This window comes from Lepidochelys kempii, chromosome 5 (genome assembly GCF_965140285.1).
Source record: "Lepidochelys kempii isolate rLepKem1 chromosome 5, rLepKem1.hap1, whole genome shotgun sequence".
NCBI classification, from domain to species: Eukaryota; Metazoa; Chordata; order Testudines; family Cheloniidae; genus Lepidochelys; species Lepidochelys kempii.
In genome coordinates, this window is record NC_136384.1 from 73,526,184 (window position 1) to 73,546,505 (window position 20,322).

Below are 20,322 nucleotides of genomic sequence, written 5' to 3' on the forward strand. Positions count from 1 at the left end.
CGGCCACACCTATGTGACAGCATAGGCTTTCAGCTACTAGTTTTATACTATTTATAAAAAGAAAATAGGAAATGGAGGACTGCTTATTTTTCATCTGAGTGAATGTTACGAGCTGGGAACGTTCATCTTCAGTGTCTATACTATAAATCCTACCATGCTGAGGGACCTACTGATTGCAACATGGCAACAGAGAGCAACAGAGAACTGAAGTCTGTCTTGCAGTACAGGAGACATGGAATGATGTTTTAACTATGATCTTAGACTTTGGAACAGCCCTGCTCCAAGGCTGTTGCAGTCTAGAAACATGGTTACATGTTATTCTGTCCAGTCTATTCAGGAAGATCAAACCACATGTTAACTGCATCAGGGAAACTACACTGGATCCTCCAAAGTTTGTGCTTTTTACACATTTATAATACTACTGTACCACTCCTCTTTCAACTCAGTATACCAGGAAAAACAAAGGACTATATGAAAGGTTATGGCTGAAATTTAGTAGTGCTGGTGACTGCTTTAGCCACATGCTGCAGCACGCAGAAAACCTACAGTCTTAAGATTTGAAGAATATCATTTTTTCAAAAAACACTTAAAAAACTCACCATACTTCTTCTTATATATTCTATCGCTTTCTTCAGATCCATGCCTGACCAGTTGTTCAGCATGTAGCAGATACAGGAAGCACAGTATACAAATCTCATGTCATTCTCACTACCTTCAAGCACAGCACAGAAACTAAAAGAAATACAGATTTCTCTCATTATGCATTGCAAGGGCTATCACATTATGAACATAAAGACAGGTTTCAGAGTAACAGCCGTGTTAGTCTGTATTTGCAAAAAGAAAAGGAGTACTTGTGGCACCTTAGACACTAACCAATTTGAGCATAAGCCTTCGTGAGCTACAGCTCACTGCATCCGATGAAGTGAGCTGTAGCTCACGAAAGCTTATGCTCAAATAAATTGGTTAATCTCTAAAGGTGCCACAAGTACTCCTTTTCTTTTTATGAACATAAAAAACCCCATACCTAGGCTTCTTTATCATATACTTCTCCTCTCAAGAGGAAGTTCCTTAAATATTTCAAACTGTACTCTTCAGAAGGACAATACTATGCCCCTACTTGGAAGGGCAACTAAGTCAACCATGTATTTAAGTTTACTGAATATTCTTTTTTGGTGGTGTGTTAACAAGTGAAGTAAGGTGATATGAACCATTGACATTTAGTGGCTCAGGCAATTTTATTTAGACAGCGTCAGGGTATATGTATTAATATTTTAGTATCTGCATTCTTCGCTCTGTTATATTCCACTGTTACTGATGAGTTACCATCGTTACACCCCCCATTTCTCTTTGCCTCTTAATTCCTCCCTAGCAATCTTGGTGCTCATTTTGGTAAGGCATGGCCCTGGTTATTTAACTCCTTTTTAATTACATCATGGAACAGATTCCAAGAATGAACATATTTAATTGGTATTAGGACTGTATATATTGTGGTGGTGTTGTCATTCATGTTCCAGTGTTCTTGTTTTTATTAAATTTTTCATTAGTCTTTTTACAATCTGAGAATATTTTAAGACTATTAGTTAGCTTGCTCTGATCAGGCTCTAGCCTTGGATTTTGTGCTTTCACAACCTCAAAAAACCTCAAAACAAGATTATTGCAACGCTTTGTTTGCATTGGGCCATACTACAAGAGGACTGTGTCCAGCTGAGGTGCAAATCAACGTCTGCATGCACACTGGGCTATTCACGTGCCTAACAAATGCACACTTGCAATTTCTTGACACAAACGTCCGAGAATTTGGTTCATTAAATATCAGTCAGTTGCTCTAGATAATAGGTCCAATTCTGGAAATATCACATACTGTTGCATACACCCCCTTAAATTTGGAATTTTCAGTTTATGAAAGAAATTTAGCGTTGTGTTCTAATAATTTTGAGTTCTTGAAAATGATTTAACTTTGTAGAGCCCTATCATGTGATAGCCATGCAAGTCTCACCTGACTCGTAAGTTAAAAATAAATTAAGCCAACACTTCTAGTTTAATTAGCACTGCTGTCTCAGTTTAATAATTAAATGGATCATAATCCCTTCAGAAATAACACCATTACACCCTACTCTTCATTATATGCTATAAGATGTTATCTGTTAAAAATTTAACTACCCACACAGAATGTGTGACCTAAAACAAGGACTTTTCATTAGCTATAAACCCAACCTAAATTGCTAGACATTTTTTAACTTAATTTTTTCTAAGTCAAGGGATCCATGTTTTACAAATGTCTATCAGATGTGTGGATCTGAGACATTTATAATAGCAGTGCAATTTATTTTAATAAGTAAAATGTAGGCTAATTAATGTCTTTACGCTAACAGCCCATTATTCTGTCAATCCAATTTCCTTACTAAGAGAGGGATAAGAACTAGAATTTTATCCGTAGACTATTAAAATGGGCAATAAGCATTTACATAATCCTGATCTATCCATGTTATGCACACACACACAAAGTTGAATTGTGTAAAACAGTTAATTCGAGAGGGTAGATGTATAATATTCACCGCTGAGCAGCAATTATTCACACAGTTTAGTATAGATAGGGCTTTACAAATGACTAAGTACTTAGAAACTGGATTTTAATACTATGAATGGGAATCATAACAGCACAAGCAGTTAGAACCTACCAGTTTCTAACAAATTACATGCATCTCTCTTGTTATTGTACACTTTTTAAAGACCATTCAGGTTAAGTTTTCATTTCTAATGCTGATTTTACAGAGAAATTTGGGAGTTGAGCTGAATGTTAAGTTTTAATCCCTCTGCATTAGACCAGCTCTACTTCCCTTAAGGAGCTGCTATATTTAATGGTTCCAGCTCCAAAGAACCGGGAGTGTCAGTTAGGCAATATGTTATTTGCCTCTTACTATATTTTATAGCCGTCACCTTCAGCCCCCAACTAAAACCTCTCCAACACATTATCAAGGATCTACAACCTATCCTGAAGGACGACCCATCACTCTCACAGATCTTGGGAGACAGGCCAGTCCTTGCCTACAGACAGCCCCCCAACCTGAACAAATACTCACCAGCAATCACATACCACACAACAGAACCACTAACCCAGGAACCTATCCTTGCAACAAAGCCCGTTGCCAACTGTATCCACATATCTATTCAGGGGACACCATCACAGGGCCTAATAACATCAGCCACACTATCAGAGGCTCGTTCACCTGCACATCTACAAATGTGATATATGCCATCATGTGCAATGCCCCTCTGCCATGTACATTGGACAGTCTCTACGTAAAAGAATAAATGGACACAAATCAGATGTCAAGAATTATAACATTCATAAACCAGTCGGAGAACACTTCAATCTCTCTGGTCACACGATTACAGACAGGAAAGTTGTGATATTACAACAGAAAAACTTCAAAACCAGACTCCGGCAAGAGATTGCTGAATTGGAATTCATTTGCAAATTGGATACAATTAACTTAGGCTTGAATAGAGACTGGGAGTGGCTAAGTCGTTATGCAAGGTAACCTATTTCCCCTTAAAAAGGAGTACTTGTGGCACCTTAGAGACTAACCAATTTATTTGAGCATAAGCTTTCGTGAGCTACAGCTCTCTTCATCGGATGCATACTGTGGAAACTGCAGAAAACATTATATACACAGAGACCATGAAACAATACCTCCTCCCACCCCACTCTCCTGCTGGTAATAGCCCATCCAAAGTGACCACTCTCCTTACAATGTGTATGATAATCAAGGTGGGCCATTTCCAGCATAAATCCAAGTTTAACCAGAACGTCGGGGGGGGGGGGGGGGGATAGGAAAAAACAAGGGGAAATAGGCTACCTTGCATAATGACTACTCCCAGTCTCTATTTAAGCCTAAGTTAATAGTATCCAATTTGCAAATGAATTTCAATTCAGCAGTTTCTCGCTGGAGTCTGGATTTGAAGTTTTTTTGTTGTAAGATAGTGACCTTCATATTCAAATACTCACTGCATTTTCCACTTTATGCATCCGATGAAGTGAGCTGTAGCTCATGAAAGCTTATGCTCAAATAAATTGGTTAGTCTCTAAGGTGCCACAAGTACTCCTTTTCTTTTTGCGAATACAGACTAACTGGCTGATACTCTGAAACATAGTATAGATAGGTTTCAGAGGAACAGCCGTGTTAGTCTGTATTCGCAAAAAGAAAAGGAGTACTTGTGGCACCTTAGAGACTAACCAATTTATTTGAGCATGAGCTTTCGTGAGCTACAGCTCACTTCATCAGATGTTTACCGTGGAAACTGCAGCAGACTTTATATACACACAGAAATCATGAAACAATACCTCCTCCCACCCCACTCAGTGAGTCAGGAGGTACTGTTTCATGATTTCTGTGTGTATATAAAGTCTGCTGCAGTTTCCACGGTAAACATCTGATGAAGTGAGCTGTAGCTCACGAAAGCTCATGCTCAAATAAATTGGTTAGTCTCTAAGGTGCCACAAGTACTCCTTTTCTTTTTATAGTATAGATAGGCTCCTTTGGCTAGTATTCAACTGTCAAACTGGGGCAATTCTCTCCTCCAAAACTGATCAGATAAGAAACATTCTCACTCAATTGCCAAGTGATTTAAAGGTCATTTGCTAACTTCCCTTACACTGCAGTCAAAACAGATTCTACTTACAGTCAGGTTTGCTGTGGTAACTAATGCAAAAACCATGGACAAACAGAGGATTCAGAAATGGAAGGGATGTTTTTACAGTTAAGATGCCTGGGCAGTTCATTCATGAAGGAACATACTCTCTTCAAAGAATGACAGCAGGACCTCTAGCGAAGTGTTAAACACAAATTTCTACAAGGTCTAACGATGGATTCACAGACAGAATGTAATAAAAATCACAGACCAGATCTCTACATGTAACCAGATCTGTATTTTTTTCTATATAGTCTTCTACCCAACATTTCCTTGTGCACCCCCCCACGCCTTTCTATTCTGGCTTAAATTAAAAAAAAAAACACCTTTTTAGATAAACAGGTTTCAGAGTAGCAGCCGTGTTAGTCTGTATTCGCAAAAAGAAAAGGAGGACTTGTGGCACCTTAGAGGCTAACCAATGTATTTGAGCATAAGCTTTCGTGAGCTACAGCTCACTTCATCGGATGCATGTAGCTATAGCTACATCGGCTGCATGGAGCTGTAGCTCAGGAAAGCTTAGGCTCAAATAAATTGGTTAGTCTCTAAGGTGCCACAAGTCCTCCTTTTCTTTTTAGATAAACAATTAGTTTAACATATTAAATAACATATTAACATGGATTATTAAGTCAGTCTTTAAGGTAGCCCCCATTCTGCTTTAAGACAGAGTGAGCTTTCCTATTACCTCTTACATTTCTTCAATTAGTATCATACTTAACTAAGACTGTATTGAATTTCAAATACATTTTAGAGTTATTTCACCATGTGAGCTTTCAGTAAGCTATCCTGACTGAATCTGGGACAAAAAACTCAGGCTCATGAAGACCTACCAACATTATGATGTCTTCAGAAAAAAAATCTAAAGCGTTCTTCTGGTTTGTAGAAGAAAACAGCTTAAGTTTCATGTACTAATGTAGTACAATACTTGGATTTTTGCTTTATCTTTAAAAGTTGGGTCAAGGACTCCCACATACCTGTCATAAAAAAAAAGGCTCAGAAGAGAGTGTTCTGTTTTCATAAACAAATTGTTGGCTTCATTCAATCTTACAGTTGGTATTTCTGGGGGTCACAGTCTTTTTGGCTGATATATATTACTGTGGATCAACACAACTGGATCCACAGAGAGGGAATTCAGTTAATGCCTTGCATTAATTTTTAGAATTTAGCAGCTTGGGAGTGCTGGACAGAAACTGAAGGTTATGCTTTCTGTAACAGGATTAATTTTTTCTGCTCCATCTTTTCTGGAAGCAGGGGAAAAAAAAAAAAAAGCTAGTGATTGGTTGACTTAACAGTGCCTAAGTATGGTTAGTTCTCCAGACAACCTAATAAATAATTTAAGAGCCTGAGAGCCCCACATACTGTTCAAAAATCTCCGTCTGTTGAAGAGTTTTATTAGAAAAACTTGAGTTTGTACACTGGGTCTCTTTGCGGATGATACTAAACTGGGAGGAGTGGTAGATACGCTGGAGGGCAGGGATAGGATACAGAGGGATCTAGACAAATTGGAGGATAGGGCCAAAAGAAATCTGATGAGGTTCAATAAGGATAAGTGCAGGGTCTTGCACTTAGGACAGGAGAACCCAATGCACAGCTACAGACTAGGGACCGAATGGCTAGGCAGCAGTTCTGCGGAAAAGGATCTAGGGGTGACAGTGGACAAGAAGCTGGATATGAGTCAGCAGTGTGCCCTTGTTGCCAAGAAGGCCAATGGCATTTTGGGATGTATAAGTAGGGGCATAGCAAGCAGATCGAGGGATGTGATCGTCCCCCTCTATTCGACATTGGTGAGGCCTCATCTGGAGTACTGTGTCCAGTTTTGGGCCCCACACTACAAGAAGGATGTGGATAAATTGGAGAGAGTCCAGCGAAGGGCAACAAAAATGATTAGGGGTCTAGAACACATGACTTATGAGGAGAGGCTGAGGGAACTGGGATTGTTTAGTCTGCAGAAGAGAAGAATGAGGGGGGATTTCATAGCTGCTTTCAACTACCTGAGAGGTGGTTCCAGAGAGGATGGTTCTAGACTATTCTCAGTGGTAGAAGAGGACAGGACAAGGAGTAATGGTCTCAAGTCGCAGTGGGGGAGGTTTAGGTTGGATATTAGGAAAAACTTTTTCACTAGGAGGGTGGTGAAACACTGGAATGCGTTACCTAGGGAGGTGGTAGAATCTCCTTCCTTAGAAATTTTTAAGGTCAGGCTTGACAAAGCCCTGGCTGGGATGATTTAATTGGGGATTGGTCCTGCTTTGAGCAGGGGGTTGGACTAGATGACCTCCTGAGGTCCCTTCCAACCCTGATATTCTATGATTCTTGCCTCTCTCGTCTAATTACAAAGAAAAGAGATCACTAAAACACATTAATTATGCTTTTTACTGTCTTTAAAATCAATCACTTAAAAACCTACCATAACAATTTACCATGCAAAGAAGGAATCAATCTACATTCCCACTAAAGACCAACTGGAAATCACAAAACATAGAACAAATACAAACAGTCTTAACTTGAACTATTCTTAACTCAAAAATAGACAAACGGTTTAAAATATAGTGCTTACTTTAAAAACAAGTTTTACACAGATATGCAGTGCTTTCTAATAGGAAAGCCAATATTTTCAGTCCAGCAGTGTGTAGGACTTATGTTCTCAGCTAGAAAATATCACTGAAACAACAGCAACCACTAAGGGTTTCAGAGTAGTAGCCGTGTTAGTCTGTATTCGCAAAAAGAAAAGGAGTAATTGTGGCACCTTAGAGACTAACCAATTTATTTGAGCATGTAGCTCATGAAAGCTTATGCTCAAATAAATTGGTTAGTCTCTAAGGTGCCACAAGTACTCCTTTTCTTTTCACTAAGGGTTTGTTTACACACAAAAACTTGCACAGCTTTAATTACATCAGTGTAATTTAAAGCAGTACAATCCCCTTAGCTTAGATGAAGTTATATTGCTATAGAGGTGTTTTATCAATGTAGTGATTCCTGTACAGGAAGGGGAAATAAGATAAATATCAGTGTCCAGGTGCCTTATACTTATAATGGTCCACACTAGGGCTGTGCTGGTTAACTATTTCTATTTAAAAAAAAAAAAAAAATCACAACACTAACTGAACAGGTTTTGAACCAGTACAAGAACTGTTTGCAGATCAGTCTTGAGACAACCACCCCACTGGATGGGTGATGTTGAAACACTGTTTTTAGTACTGAAACAAATATTGCTTTAAAAAAAATCAGAAAGGTGTTTTTAGAAAAATGCACACATACCCTTTTTATATCATATACACACTTAATATAGTAACTAAGCTACAGCATTCTGATTTAAAACTAGAGTCATTTTGACGGGAAGCTATTAGGTAAGGAAGTCTGATTTCATTAAAAACGAAAGTCTGATTTACTCTGCTATATTCATGTTGATGTTCCTCATTCAGACGGGACAACTAGCTGATTACACATAATTCTGTACTAAGCTGCAACTTTGGGTTACACATACTGCAGCAGAATAGGTCTTTAACGGTCTTATGTTTTAAAATAAAAACTACCTGCGGGGATTTTTTTAAAACAGACACGCACAAAGATTTTGGTCCCAATGACATCTGTATCCTTCTAAATAGGATATGACACCAGGGCATAAAGCCAGCAGTAGAGGCTGCAAATTGGATCAAAGGTGCCTAGCACGGATAGAGCTCTGAATAACTGGCATTAGCACCCAGATAAGCATATTTCCTAAGGACATTTCAATCTTTTGACATTTGACTTCAGAATTAGCTACCACTGAAGAAGACACATTCCATCTCTAGAGACTGTAAGGTATTCTGAAGAGACTGTGCAGAAAGTCAAACTTTGCTGTAGCATAGTACTGCACATATTGCACTTCTGCGATCTTTTTCCTAGCAAGCCCTAGTGTTTCCAGCACCACAGAGAGATACCCATGCTCCACATGCCACTCGCTCACTGTGTTGGAGGCAGACTGAAAAAGTTTATGCTGCTTGGAGGAAATGAGTATGGAGAAATAAAGATTTGTTTCCCCCCCCCCCAACCTGACCAATTGCCTTTCACTGGACTACAAGCAGAATCACTCAGTATCTATTATTGGATCTGAGGAATACAATAATGCTAGTTTATGCAGTAGAGTTCATCTTTATTGACTGCAGAAAAAGAATCCAGATATGGTAGGGATCCCTAGTATCCTCTTTCTCCACCCAATTATACCCCTGAATCTCAACTTCTAACTTTTCATCCGCTCTTAAGTCAGCCAGAAGTAGTCATCAGACCTAAGCAAATCTCTCTTCCCAGAAGGCATAGAAAGCTGCTTTGACAGTGCTCCACAGAGTTACACAACCAGAGAATGTGAGGGCGTGTCAGAGTTCACTTCAGCTCTCCTGAAAGGCACCGCTACCATCATGTTACCAGGCCAGCCAGTAACTTTCCAATAGCGAATGTGCACTGGGCTAAGAAATCAATTTCAAGACTCCAACAGACTACCTGGTAACTTGCCTATCTTCTAGTTTTCACACCAGCCACAGCAAACAAACTTCTGGAAGGTGGAGAAGACATAACAGATATGTTATGCAGGTGAAGTGTATATTTTGTTCCATGGTTAGGTTTTCCTCAAAATTTCCCAGAGTGCCCTGTAATAAAGAATGTCCTGTACCTTCCATCTTCCAGTTGGAGAGCTCTCAGTCCTGTCAAGCAGGCATCTTTATTTACTCGACTCAAGTCATCTCCAAGAATAACCAAGCATGATAGGCCAGTGTATGTCATTGCTATGTGACCACTGTCATAGGGATGAGATATACCAGGACCCTAAAATTAAAAGAAAATACATTTAACTTATTTTGATTTCATAAGCTCTTGAATTACAATTAAGTATTCAATGAATTACAATTAAGTAGTCAAAGCTTTGACAATGTTTTAAAGGTAAATAATGTTAATCTTTGCATTAATTTTGGTCAAGTGGAATTTATCTGACTAGACATGCCTGAAGGAAACTATATAACTGCACAGCTTCATCTGACACACTTGCTGAGGAGTTAGAAGTTTACAAATACTTCAAAAAAAACAAACATGAAATTGCAGAACTACCAACTGTGATATGAATCTTATTGCTTAAAATCAGCCACTGTATCAGATGAGTGGAGTATTGCTAATGTAACACCCATGTTTAAAAAAGGCTCTAGAGGCAATCCTGGAAATTACAGACTGGTAAATGTAACTTCAGTACCAGGCAACTGGTTGAAACTACAGTACTTATCAGACACAGACAATCACGATATGTTGGCGGAATCGTCAGCATGGCTTTTGTAGCACTCCTCACCAGTCTATTAAAATTCTTTGAGGGGATCAACAAACATGTGGACAAGAGTGATGCAATCAATCAGTGTAGTGAATTGGACTTTCAAAGCCTTTGACAAGGTCCCTCACCTAAGGCACTTATCCCATGACTGCTGAGTTTGCTTAAGAGGGAAGGTCCTCTCATGGATCAGTAACTGGCTAAAAGATAGGAAACAAAGGGTAGGAAGAAATGATCAATTTTCACAAAAGAGGTAATTAGTGGTGTCCCCTATGGATCTATACTGTTCATCATATTCATAAATGACCTGGAAAAGTGGGTGAGGTAGCAAAGTTTGCAGATAATACAAAATTACTCAAGATAGGTAAGTCCAAAGCTGACTGCGAAGAGTTACAAAGGGATTTCACTAAATTGGGTAAACAGATGGCAGATCACATTTACAAATTGTATTTCAAGTAACGCACATTGGAAAACAATCTCAGCTATACACACAAAATGATGGGGACTAAAGTAGCTGTTACCACTCAGGAAAGATCTTGGAGTCATTGTGGATAGTTCTCTGAAAACATCCACTCAGAACACATTGGCAGTCAAAAAAAGCTAATGTTAGTAACTGCTAGGAAACGAATAGATAAGATGACAGATAATATCAAAATGCCACTACATAAATCCATGATATGCCCATGCCTGGCATACAGCATGCAGGTCTGATCACCCCATCTGAAAAAAGGTATTAGAATTGGAAAAAGTACAAAGAAGGCAATAAAATTTATTAGGGATATGGAAAAGCTTCCATACAAGGAGAGATTAAAAAGACTGGGACTGATTATCTTAGAAAAGTGATGTCGGGGGAGGGGAGGAGGGATGATAGGGGTCTATACAATCATGAGTGATATGGGAAAAGTGAATAGGGAAGTGTTATTTATCCTTTCACTTAACAAAAGGACCAAGGGTCACCCAATCAGGCAGCAGGTTTAAAACAAATGTAAATATGTACTTCTTCACATAACGCACAGTCAACCTGTGGAACTCATTGCCAGGGGATGAGGTGAAGGCCTAAAGTGTAACTGGGTTCAAAACAGAATTAGATAAGTTCATGAATTGTTCCTCTGTCTGTAAAATGGAGATAATGGTCTAACCTCCATTATAAAGTGCTGTGAGATCTACTGACAAAAAGCACTACATAAAAGCTAGGTATTATTATTATGATGATGATACATTTCATTCAGATGGATCCCCCAAGCATTTTATAAGCTACAGTGGATGCTGCTTAATAGCAATCCCAGTATCAACAACTTTTGCTTAATACCAACATTTTACTGTGAAACAATGCCACTCCAATTACTTTAATGTTAAAGGGATTTGAACTTTGCCAACAGGCATGCCATTTATTAACAACTTTGGGGGGTGGGGAAGAGGTGGTTTATGGGGCTGCAATCAAGCAAAAAAGCGCTGGGGCTGCACAGTAGCTCTCCCTGTGCTCTGATCTACCCCGGTGCTGGGGGCACAGGCTTGGCATTGTCCCAGTGCTTCCTTCCATGGCTGCAGCAAACCTGCTTGTGGTCAAGAACCCACAGTCCATAGAAGGAGGTAACAGGCTGTGTCACCTGCCTCCTTGCCCAGTGGGAGACACCCCCCCCACACACACACACGCACCCCAGAATCCCAGTGCTGTGGGCTCTGAGAGGAGGCAGCAGGCAGGGCAGCAGCAGGGCTGCAGCCCAGATGCTGGGTCTTTCCACATAGAGTGAGGGCACGGGGGACCCATGGAGCTCCACAGTGTCTCTCTTTGCGCTCTCTGCGTTGCTTCCTGACCTGGCACGCAGGACCCGGGCTCAGCAAATCCCAGCACTTCCTTCTCTGACAGCAGCCCTGTAGGCAAGTTTGGGGGGCTGCAGCTAGAGCAAGTACATCCCAGGGCTTCCTTCTCTGGCTGCAGCACTGCAAACATACTTTCAACGTTATTGGCAATTTCCAGGTAATAGCAATTTTTTGCTGGAAACAGACTGCTAATAAGCAGAATCCACTGTACATGCAAAGTCCCCTGCAGACTTTAAGAGGCTGGACTAACTCTGCTGTAAGGCCCCCAGTTTCTGTGGCAGATTCATGTTAAACTCAAGAACTGACATTTTTCAGTGCAATATTCCATTTGTTATTTGTATTTATTATAAATTCATTTTTTTACTACCTCAATGTGCTAGAGAAATTTTGTATTCATAATTCATAACTGCATCAAAAGGGAAGCTAGTGGTTTTGACAGTTAGGGCTTTTGGCACTAGGAAGGTGCCGAGATATAAGCTTCTGCTGAATGATCAGTAATGAAATAATCCATGTTGAGATTTACATTGTTATACTTCAGCATAACCACTGCATTTCATGAATGGGGACAAATCAGACTCTCGGACTGCAGACTTCAAAGACAATCTAAACACGACTTCAATATAAAACGCTGTTACCTTCACAACCATAAAAGGCCAAACCCTTGTGAAATGAAATGAAAGCTTCAATTCTGCACCAAATTCCACAGCTGCGGCATAGAGTTCATTGACGACATGGAGACTGCATGATAGCCAAGCACACAATAGGCACAGAGAATGCTGTGCAACAAGGGGAGAGGAGGAAAAGAAAAAACTCTGGCAGGACAAATCCCTACTCTTACAAAAACACCACCATGAATTTAAATTATGGTATTACTCAAACTGTAGGCACTGAGCATCCATAAAGGGAGACAGTCCTTGCTCTTGAGCATTTACAGAGCCAAACAGAAAAAAGATCCAAGTGGTGGAAAGGGATACAATATACAAAGCTTCACTTTCTGTGAAGTAATATGAGGGCAAAGGTGGGCTGAAGGCCAATGGTAGAAGGCAGAAAGTTAAAAAGGAGGAAGGGAAAAGGAGGGACACTGAGGAAAGGATGAAGAGGGGCACAGAAGATGGGAAATGAGACTGGCAATGGAGAGACTGTGAAGGAGAAAGGAAGGGAGGTAGGCACACCAGAGTAAAAGATGTCAAGAGCTTAAATTGCAGAATACAGAGTCTACTGTCACACCAAAAACCTGGATTTGGGCAGGTCTCTGCTGCTGGGTACTCTCCACTCACAGCATGATGCTCTTTTTCCTCCAGAGTACATGGAGCAAGTGGGGTGCTCCCTGGAGCCCTTATGGACTTGCTCTCAGAGGGGATAACACCAACAGAATCCAGGTCTAGAGTCTGTACCCACCTACATCTTACCTCCTGCTCAGCAGCTGTAGATGGTGGCAGGGTGACTAATCTCTAGGTCAGTGGATAGACTGCCCTCAACATGTGTGATTTCCACGATTAGCTCATATGACAAGGAGAGGTGGGTGCTACTGAGACCTCCTTATTGGGGTTATCCCTCCATTGAGGGATAACAGAGGTGCAGAATGGGAAGTCATAGTGGGCCTCACATTATGTCCTCCTGTCAACAACTGCTCCCAGATACAGTCTGCGGAGGGACAAGTCTCCAGTCCTGCCATTAATTCTACACCTAGGACCATGTTGCTCTTCCTCCCATGGCTCAGACGACTGGTAAAGGAAGAGGGGTCCAAAGCCCAGGCAGAGTAGACGGGATGTTGTTTTGCCATCTCCTCTGGCACATCCACCAATCAGCAAACTATATAGTACTTTATTTATCTAACTTCGAGACTGAGTTGCCCCTGCTGGGATTGGAACATGGTTTCAAGGATTCTAGGCACTTCAGCTCTGAAGGTTACAACACTATGTCCTTACCTCCAACAGACCTTCCCCTCAATTACTTTTATTCTCAGTAGCCCAGTGCCCAAGATGCTCTTCTACATTTTTTGAATTTTAGAATTCTGATCCCAAATATAAGCACCCAGGGGAGTTATCACAAATTCCTGATGTCTAGGACCATAGAATCAAGCTCCATCACAATAAATATTCAGTTCATAAATGACTGTTTAAGTCTTTTTTTCACAAAACCTACATTTGGAGCTAACATTGCCCTGATAGCGTCCTCTGTAACCTAGGAGGGTGACCCGATTTCCTTCGGAGTGTTTTACAATCTAACTTGGTCAAATAGATTAAAGTAAGGTGAAAAGAGTTTGGAAAAGTTCCATGATACTTTGAAACAATTGCTTATATAACATGCAAGTAGGTCAATCTACACTGAAAAGTAAATTGAATTTCCAAAGCTTTTAATGCAATGGGATTATACAAACAGGAATAGCCAAAATCTTAAATTGTTTTACTTCATATGTCCAGGAAGAGGAGGAAAGATGCCAGCACTAACGATATACAACGACACTGAAAAAGCTGTAGTCTGCAATAAATATTGATTGCATTCCAGAGTTTTGTGTATACATGCATCTCACTAGGGTTAAATCAATCTCCAATAAATATGGAGATCTGAAATGGAAGATTAGTAAAAGTTGGAGTGAAACAATGTTAAAATTTTACTTCACAGTGTTTAATTCTCCTGGAGAGAAAGATTATGCTTATCAGGCAGATCAGATTTAGTACAATATAAAATAAGTCAAGACAAAATATAAAGTGAGATTATAGAAATTCCATTTGAAATTAATGTCACAGTAGCAATGGTACGGTTAAGAAGGAGATTTCATTGTAAGTTAATATTCTTAGGCATTTGTAATTCTCAAAAATATTATCCTTTAGACTTTCCAAAGGTACATTTTGAAAAGTTTGGTAAAGTTTTGTTCTGGAAGAATTATAGTGAGACTGTCTGTACTATTATGTTCACCATTTTTACAAGACTATGATAAATTTTGTTGTTTAAAAAAAAAAAAAGGATGCCTTGTGAGATATTATTTGAAACGTCATAACCTGATGAACATTACTGTCCTGGTAATAGGTGTATCAACATTGTATGTGAAGTTATGAGATTCTACTCTGTGTATCATTGTTATAACACGCTCCAAGGTTAAGAAAAGCAGGCCTTTCAGCCCCCAGACAAGTATCAAAGTTAAGTGGGCTATCACCTACTTAAGCAGCCATTCTCCAGCAGTGGGAAGGTGTGAACAAGAAATTTACATTTCATCACAAAGACAGTTCAACTCTCACTTGGGTAATCCTCAGAAGGGAGTGGTATAAGAATGAGACAGTGGCCTCCAATTCACCTCTCTCCTCATGACATCAATGACTCCCAAAGAACTGAACAAGAGGGAGGAGTCCCAGCCTGAAAGAAAAGGAGTACTTGTGGCACCTTAGAGACTAACCAATTTATTTGAGCATGAGCTTTCGTGAGCTACAGCTCACTTCATCGGATGCAAGCCTGAAAGGTGACCCAGCCTGTGGTGACACGAAACCTTTTGCTTTTAAGTTCATTTAGCAACCATGACCTGTTTCAAGAAGTTTTACAAGACAAAGGCCTTGTCTACGCTGCCACTTACAGCGCTGAAACGTTCTTCGCTCAGGGATGTGAAAAAACACCCCCAAGTGATGCAAGTTTCAGCGCTGTAAAGTGCTACAGCGCAGCGCTGGTAGCTATTCCTCTCACCAAGGTGGTTTTATTACAGTGCTGGGAGAGCTCTCTCCCAGCACTGGAGCTGCGACTATACAGTCACGTTAAAGCGCTGTGTAGACATACCCAAAGTGTCATTGATTAGGGGTCCCCTCAGTCCACTTTACGGTCTAACAGTTTAAATTTTGAAGACTGTAAGTATGGCTACAGGTATGTCAAAGCAGGAAAAAGTCAGATAGTGTAATTCTCCCATCTGTCTGTAACTTTTTTGTGTCTACAACTGACCCTAAAGCAGCAGCAGCTCCTCCTGTCCCAGATCCCCTCTCTGGGCACTGCAGCCAGGCCCATAAGATTGTAGCACCATTCAGGTTTGACCCAGCTGCCTCTCAGCCATCACCACAAGCCGGGGGGCCAAACCTGAGCCACATGGCAACCCAGCATACCAGATCACATCATCCAGAACAGGAGCCTCGGCCTAGTTCAGTGGGACACAGGAGCTACCATTGCCCGTGTCAGAAGTGAGGAAAAAAGAAAAAGGAGTACTTGTGGCACCCTAGAGACTAACAAATTTATGGAGCTACCACTTTGCATGCCCAGTCCTGCCTCAGCACAGCAGAATGAGACTAGACAAACCTCTTGAGGTCCCCTACCAACCCTACATTTCTATATCATTTAAAGCCAGCTTTATCCTGGCAAGGCTTCCATAGTTTTTGTTCCTTTCAGTAAACCACTAATTTATTTGAAAAAGGAAAGAAGGTAGCATTGGCAATATTTTAAGCCCTTTTTTAATATCAATTATAACAAAGACAGATCCAATTCCTTTTCACCAAAGGCAGTAGACAATGCATTGATGCATGAATGTAAAAAAGTGTGCTGATATATGAATAGTTTTTAAACAAAGGAATGTACATTGACTTTCACAGATTATCCCCTGGCTTCTTTCTACAGGCTAAATTACAAGAGCATAGGACAGCGTATAGGGCAGCAACACATTTCCTGACAAGAGGAGATTCACGTCTTAAATTGTGTGCTGTTTGAACAGACGTGTCAAAATGAAAAAGCACCAGTGAAATGCTGACACCCTGTAACAATATTTAGCACATTATATCGCACTCTTCATTTTCAAGGTGCGTTACAAGACCTCAGCCAAACTCCTTTTTGCTAAGCCCAGTTCCTCAAGCTTTGTGCAGGAGAGAGGATTTGGGCATAAATGAGTCTCCCAATGACGCATGTGCTGATTTAATGTACTGCATTAAATTGTTTAAAGTTTTATTTAAATATTATGAATGATACAGTGATTTATTAGCTACCCCTATGGTGGAGGAGTCCCCTCACTCACTGTTGCACTAGTGCTGTGGGATAGACATCAGGTTCTGATTATATGGTGATTTGAAGAAGAGGACTGGCTTACAGTACCAGACTGAAGATGTGTTTACAACCTTATTCAGGTTTTGGATTGTCATTTACATATTTAAAGGTTAATAAGATTTTAACAAGAACTCTTAAAAATTACAGACCCTCGACTATGCTTATTTCTGTAAGAGTCTGTTACAGAGACAGATTTTTTTCCATGAGACTGCATAACAGTTCAGTGTGTAGTGGATTATGACTGAGGCGAATGCCAATCATAACAGGTGACAAATTCATCTGATTATTGCAATGTTAGGAGTAAAATGATGCAGACACAAGCTATGGTGTAAAAAAGAGGGCAGATCCACAGCAAATCAAGGCACAAAGATTACGCTGCTAATGCAGTGCCTAGTGCAGAGATGCATTAACTCCCCTTCACAATTCTTTAGCCTTGCTGAATGTGGAAGGAAGACTGTGGATGTAAATTATGAAAACAAAGGGTGCCACTCTGTGCACCCAAGCAGGAAACTGCGCTGCTGCCTTGGCTGATTTGCTATGCAAAAGGAGCAGGTAAGTTGTTGCTCCAGTGTCAATTTTATATATCCTCCTGTGCATAGATACCCACCCTCTCCTCCCAGTTTCAAACCCCCATAAAAATCCTCTGATCTTACTTCCACCCTTCTTTCCCCATTCAAATACTTGGCTGGAATCTGTCCCCTACCTGAAACTACATTCCCTTTCCCACATATTAGCAGCAGCTGACCTGTCTTCACCACCCTCCCACATGCTGCACGGATCCCTTGCCTTCTACTGCCTCTCCCTGTCCAGCTTACCAGTCTATTCAGATCTTCGGAGCCTACCAAATCCTCCCCATCGTCTTCAGCAGCCTCTGTTCACTTCCAGTTTCCCACCATTAAAAGCAATGGCTCTGCTATTTCCCACGTTTCCCATCCCCTTGATCCTCAAAATCCCATGGATTCACGTACCCCCCACAACAGATGCGAGTAGGATCTCAACCATATTTGAGAAAGATTCAGCTGTCCTGAGGTTGAACACAGAAAGAGAAATGTTGAGAACACCGCACACCTCCTCTGCCATGCGGAATTCTGCTTTTTCTGGACAGGATTCACATGTAGTTCTTGGACCAGAGAATATTTTTACCCAGTAGATTGCAATTAGGAACTCCCATTTTCTAAACCAAGCACTGACAATTTGCTGTGTAGTTTTGGCAATCCACAACCTGTACATCAATTTCTCCATAACCATTTGTAAACAGAGAAACAGTACTGTGTGGGGGTGCAGTACTATGCAAATGCAAACAAATATTAATTTCTTTAAAGGGTTCCTGGTTCTATATTCACTTCATGTAGTTATTCTCTGAAGAAGCCACAAGATCATTTACTAGTTATTACAGGGGTCTTCTCTCTCTCTCTTGCACACACACACACAGAGCCTACTAACCTTGGATGGATTGAATGGCACCCCCAAATATGAAGATCCTCGGAATCCACAGCGATTTAAATTTGATCCTAGGAGGGGAAAAAACACCTCATTTACTCTGTTGAAACAGCCATTTAAAATTATAACTCTTTGGATAGGATCCAGACATGTTAATTCAACATAATTCAAAAGAAAGCTATAGTAATATTTTATCTTTTCAGTACATTGGCAATCTCAGCATATTATTTCAGGGAACAGAAAGTTTTTTCAGAATGATCTTAGTGCCAAGCGTAAAAGAGGCTTCACCTGGCTGAAATATATTTTGTGCTAATTGAAATTTCCTCCATTGTTTTGAAAGAGGAGATTGCCTAGTTGGAAAAATGCATAGCATAAACAGGTTATTTTCCTCTGGATTTCCATCCACCAAGACTGTTTAAGATCAGCTGCAAAGCACAGAGTCAACTACTATGGTTTTAAGTCGGCACTGATTTTTTAGCCATTTAATAAAGATGGTAAATAGGCTCATTGTTAGATCATATCTTGTGTGGTTTAACACAAACTAAAATAGCCTGAAAGGTCACAAGATTTAACAGCAGCATTGCTTATTTCTCTCCTCCAAAATCTAGAAGCATGAGAAGCTTTTATAAGAGGGAAAATTGCTCACTTAGCGATTATTCAAATGTGAAACTCTTATTTACAGGTTTTATATTGTGTTGATCTTCATGGTATCTGAGTACTTAGGACGTACAGTACTAATGCATACCACACACCATCAAAAGTCAAGTACAGCCCAGGTCCTCTACACCAGTGCTTCTCAAACTATCTGATGTGGCGGACTGGCAATTTTTTTCCCAGTGTGCCAGGCACCGGTACCATATTTGTGCCATATTATTATCGCACTCGCATAGGCATGTAGCACATCAGATCAGAAAAACTAACATTCTTCACTGTATTAATTGGAATGGGAGTGTGCATACCACGTGTAGCGTACTCGTGGAGATGTTCCCATTTAAATACACTGAAGACTGACTGAAAGGCTGTGCATCTGTGTGGATGGTATAAAATGACTACTATTAGTTTATGATCCAAGCAAATATTTGAACATTCGTAATATTAATTTATATCGGAAACAATATAATGAATAAAATAAAAGCTGGCAGACATTATTTTGTTTATTTTGTAAACAAATATTACAATACAAATAAAAAAATATAAAATCAAACCAGCAGTCTCAAAGATATTATAAAAAACATTATATATAAGTAATAAAATCAAAAATAATGAATAAAGGTTAAAAAATAAGATGGAAAGGAACATTAAATTGAAGACATAATTTTGAAAATATGTCAATACTAAAATATCAAATTGATAAGCTATTTTATTAACACAATAGGCATGTTAAACCTTAACCTTTACTAATGGGGAAGGTGAGCCTGATTCTTCGTCAGCTTATCCAGTCGTGGTTCAATTGAGGACAGTGACACGCACAATGGAGAATATCCATACTATTCCTGTACTTTATCTTAATGACACTCATGGTTGAGAAGCCAGTCTCGCAGAGGTATGTTGAAGGAAATGGGAGAAGAGTTTTCAGAGCAATTTTAGTAAGCTCAGGATATTCTGCTTTTACTTTTATCCAAAAGGAAGTTAGTGATGTTGTAGTTTCAAAACTTCATCTTCAATCCTTCGTCAGCAGCCAGCTCCAACAATTTATCCTCCATAGTAACAGTTAAGTCATCTTTCAATGGAATAAACTGATTTTGGATCCATCCAGTCCCTTTCCGTGGATCTTCTTCTGTTAGAAAGTAAAACTCTAAACGTTCTGCCAATTCGTCAAGTGTTCACTGATGACATTTTGTAGAGATGTAACATTAAGGTCTTCGCCTGCATCGGCGATTATTGTCGCTAATTTGTGAAACATGTCATAACAATCTCTTGACACTCAACTCTTCCATGTTTCTAGCTTTCGTTTCTGTCCGTCCATCCACCTTGTCTGCCATTGTAAGACACAAAGCCATCCTTCCCTGCATGGAGGTGTGGAGATCATTAAAGATGGCAAAGATATCAGCCAAATAAGCGAGCTTGGCTATCGAATCCACATC

General features: G+C 40.0%; 1 protein-coding gene across 3 annotated transcripts in view; it reads right to left on the minus strand.

The window, feature by feature from the left end:
• The window catches only part of PGGT1B (protein geranylgeranyltransferase type I subunit beta), a 73,896-nt gene that overhangs the window by 28,414 nt on the left and 25,160 nt on the right, over positions 1-20,322 (minus strand). For all 3 annotated transcript variants that reach the window (XM_073344735.2, XM_073344733.2, XM_073344734.2), the window contains 3 exons: positions 18,242-18,309; positions 9,332-9,483; positions 600-732 (listed from right to left, as the gene is read on the minus strand). In XM_073344735.2, the coding sequence (XP_073200836.2) occupies positions 600-732; positions 9,332-9,483; positions 18,242-18,309 (353 nt within the window). The remainder of the gene's footprint in view (positions 1-599; positions 733-9,331; positions 9,484-18,241; positions 18,310-20,322) is intronic.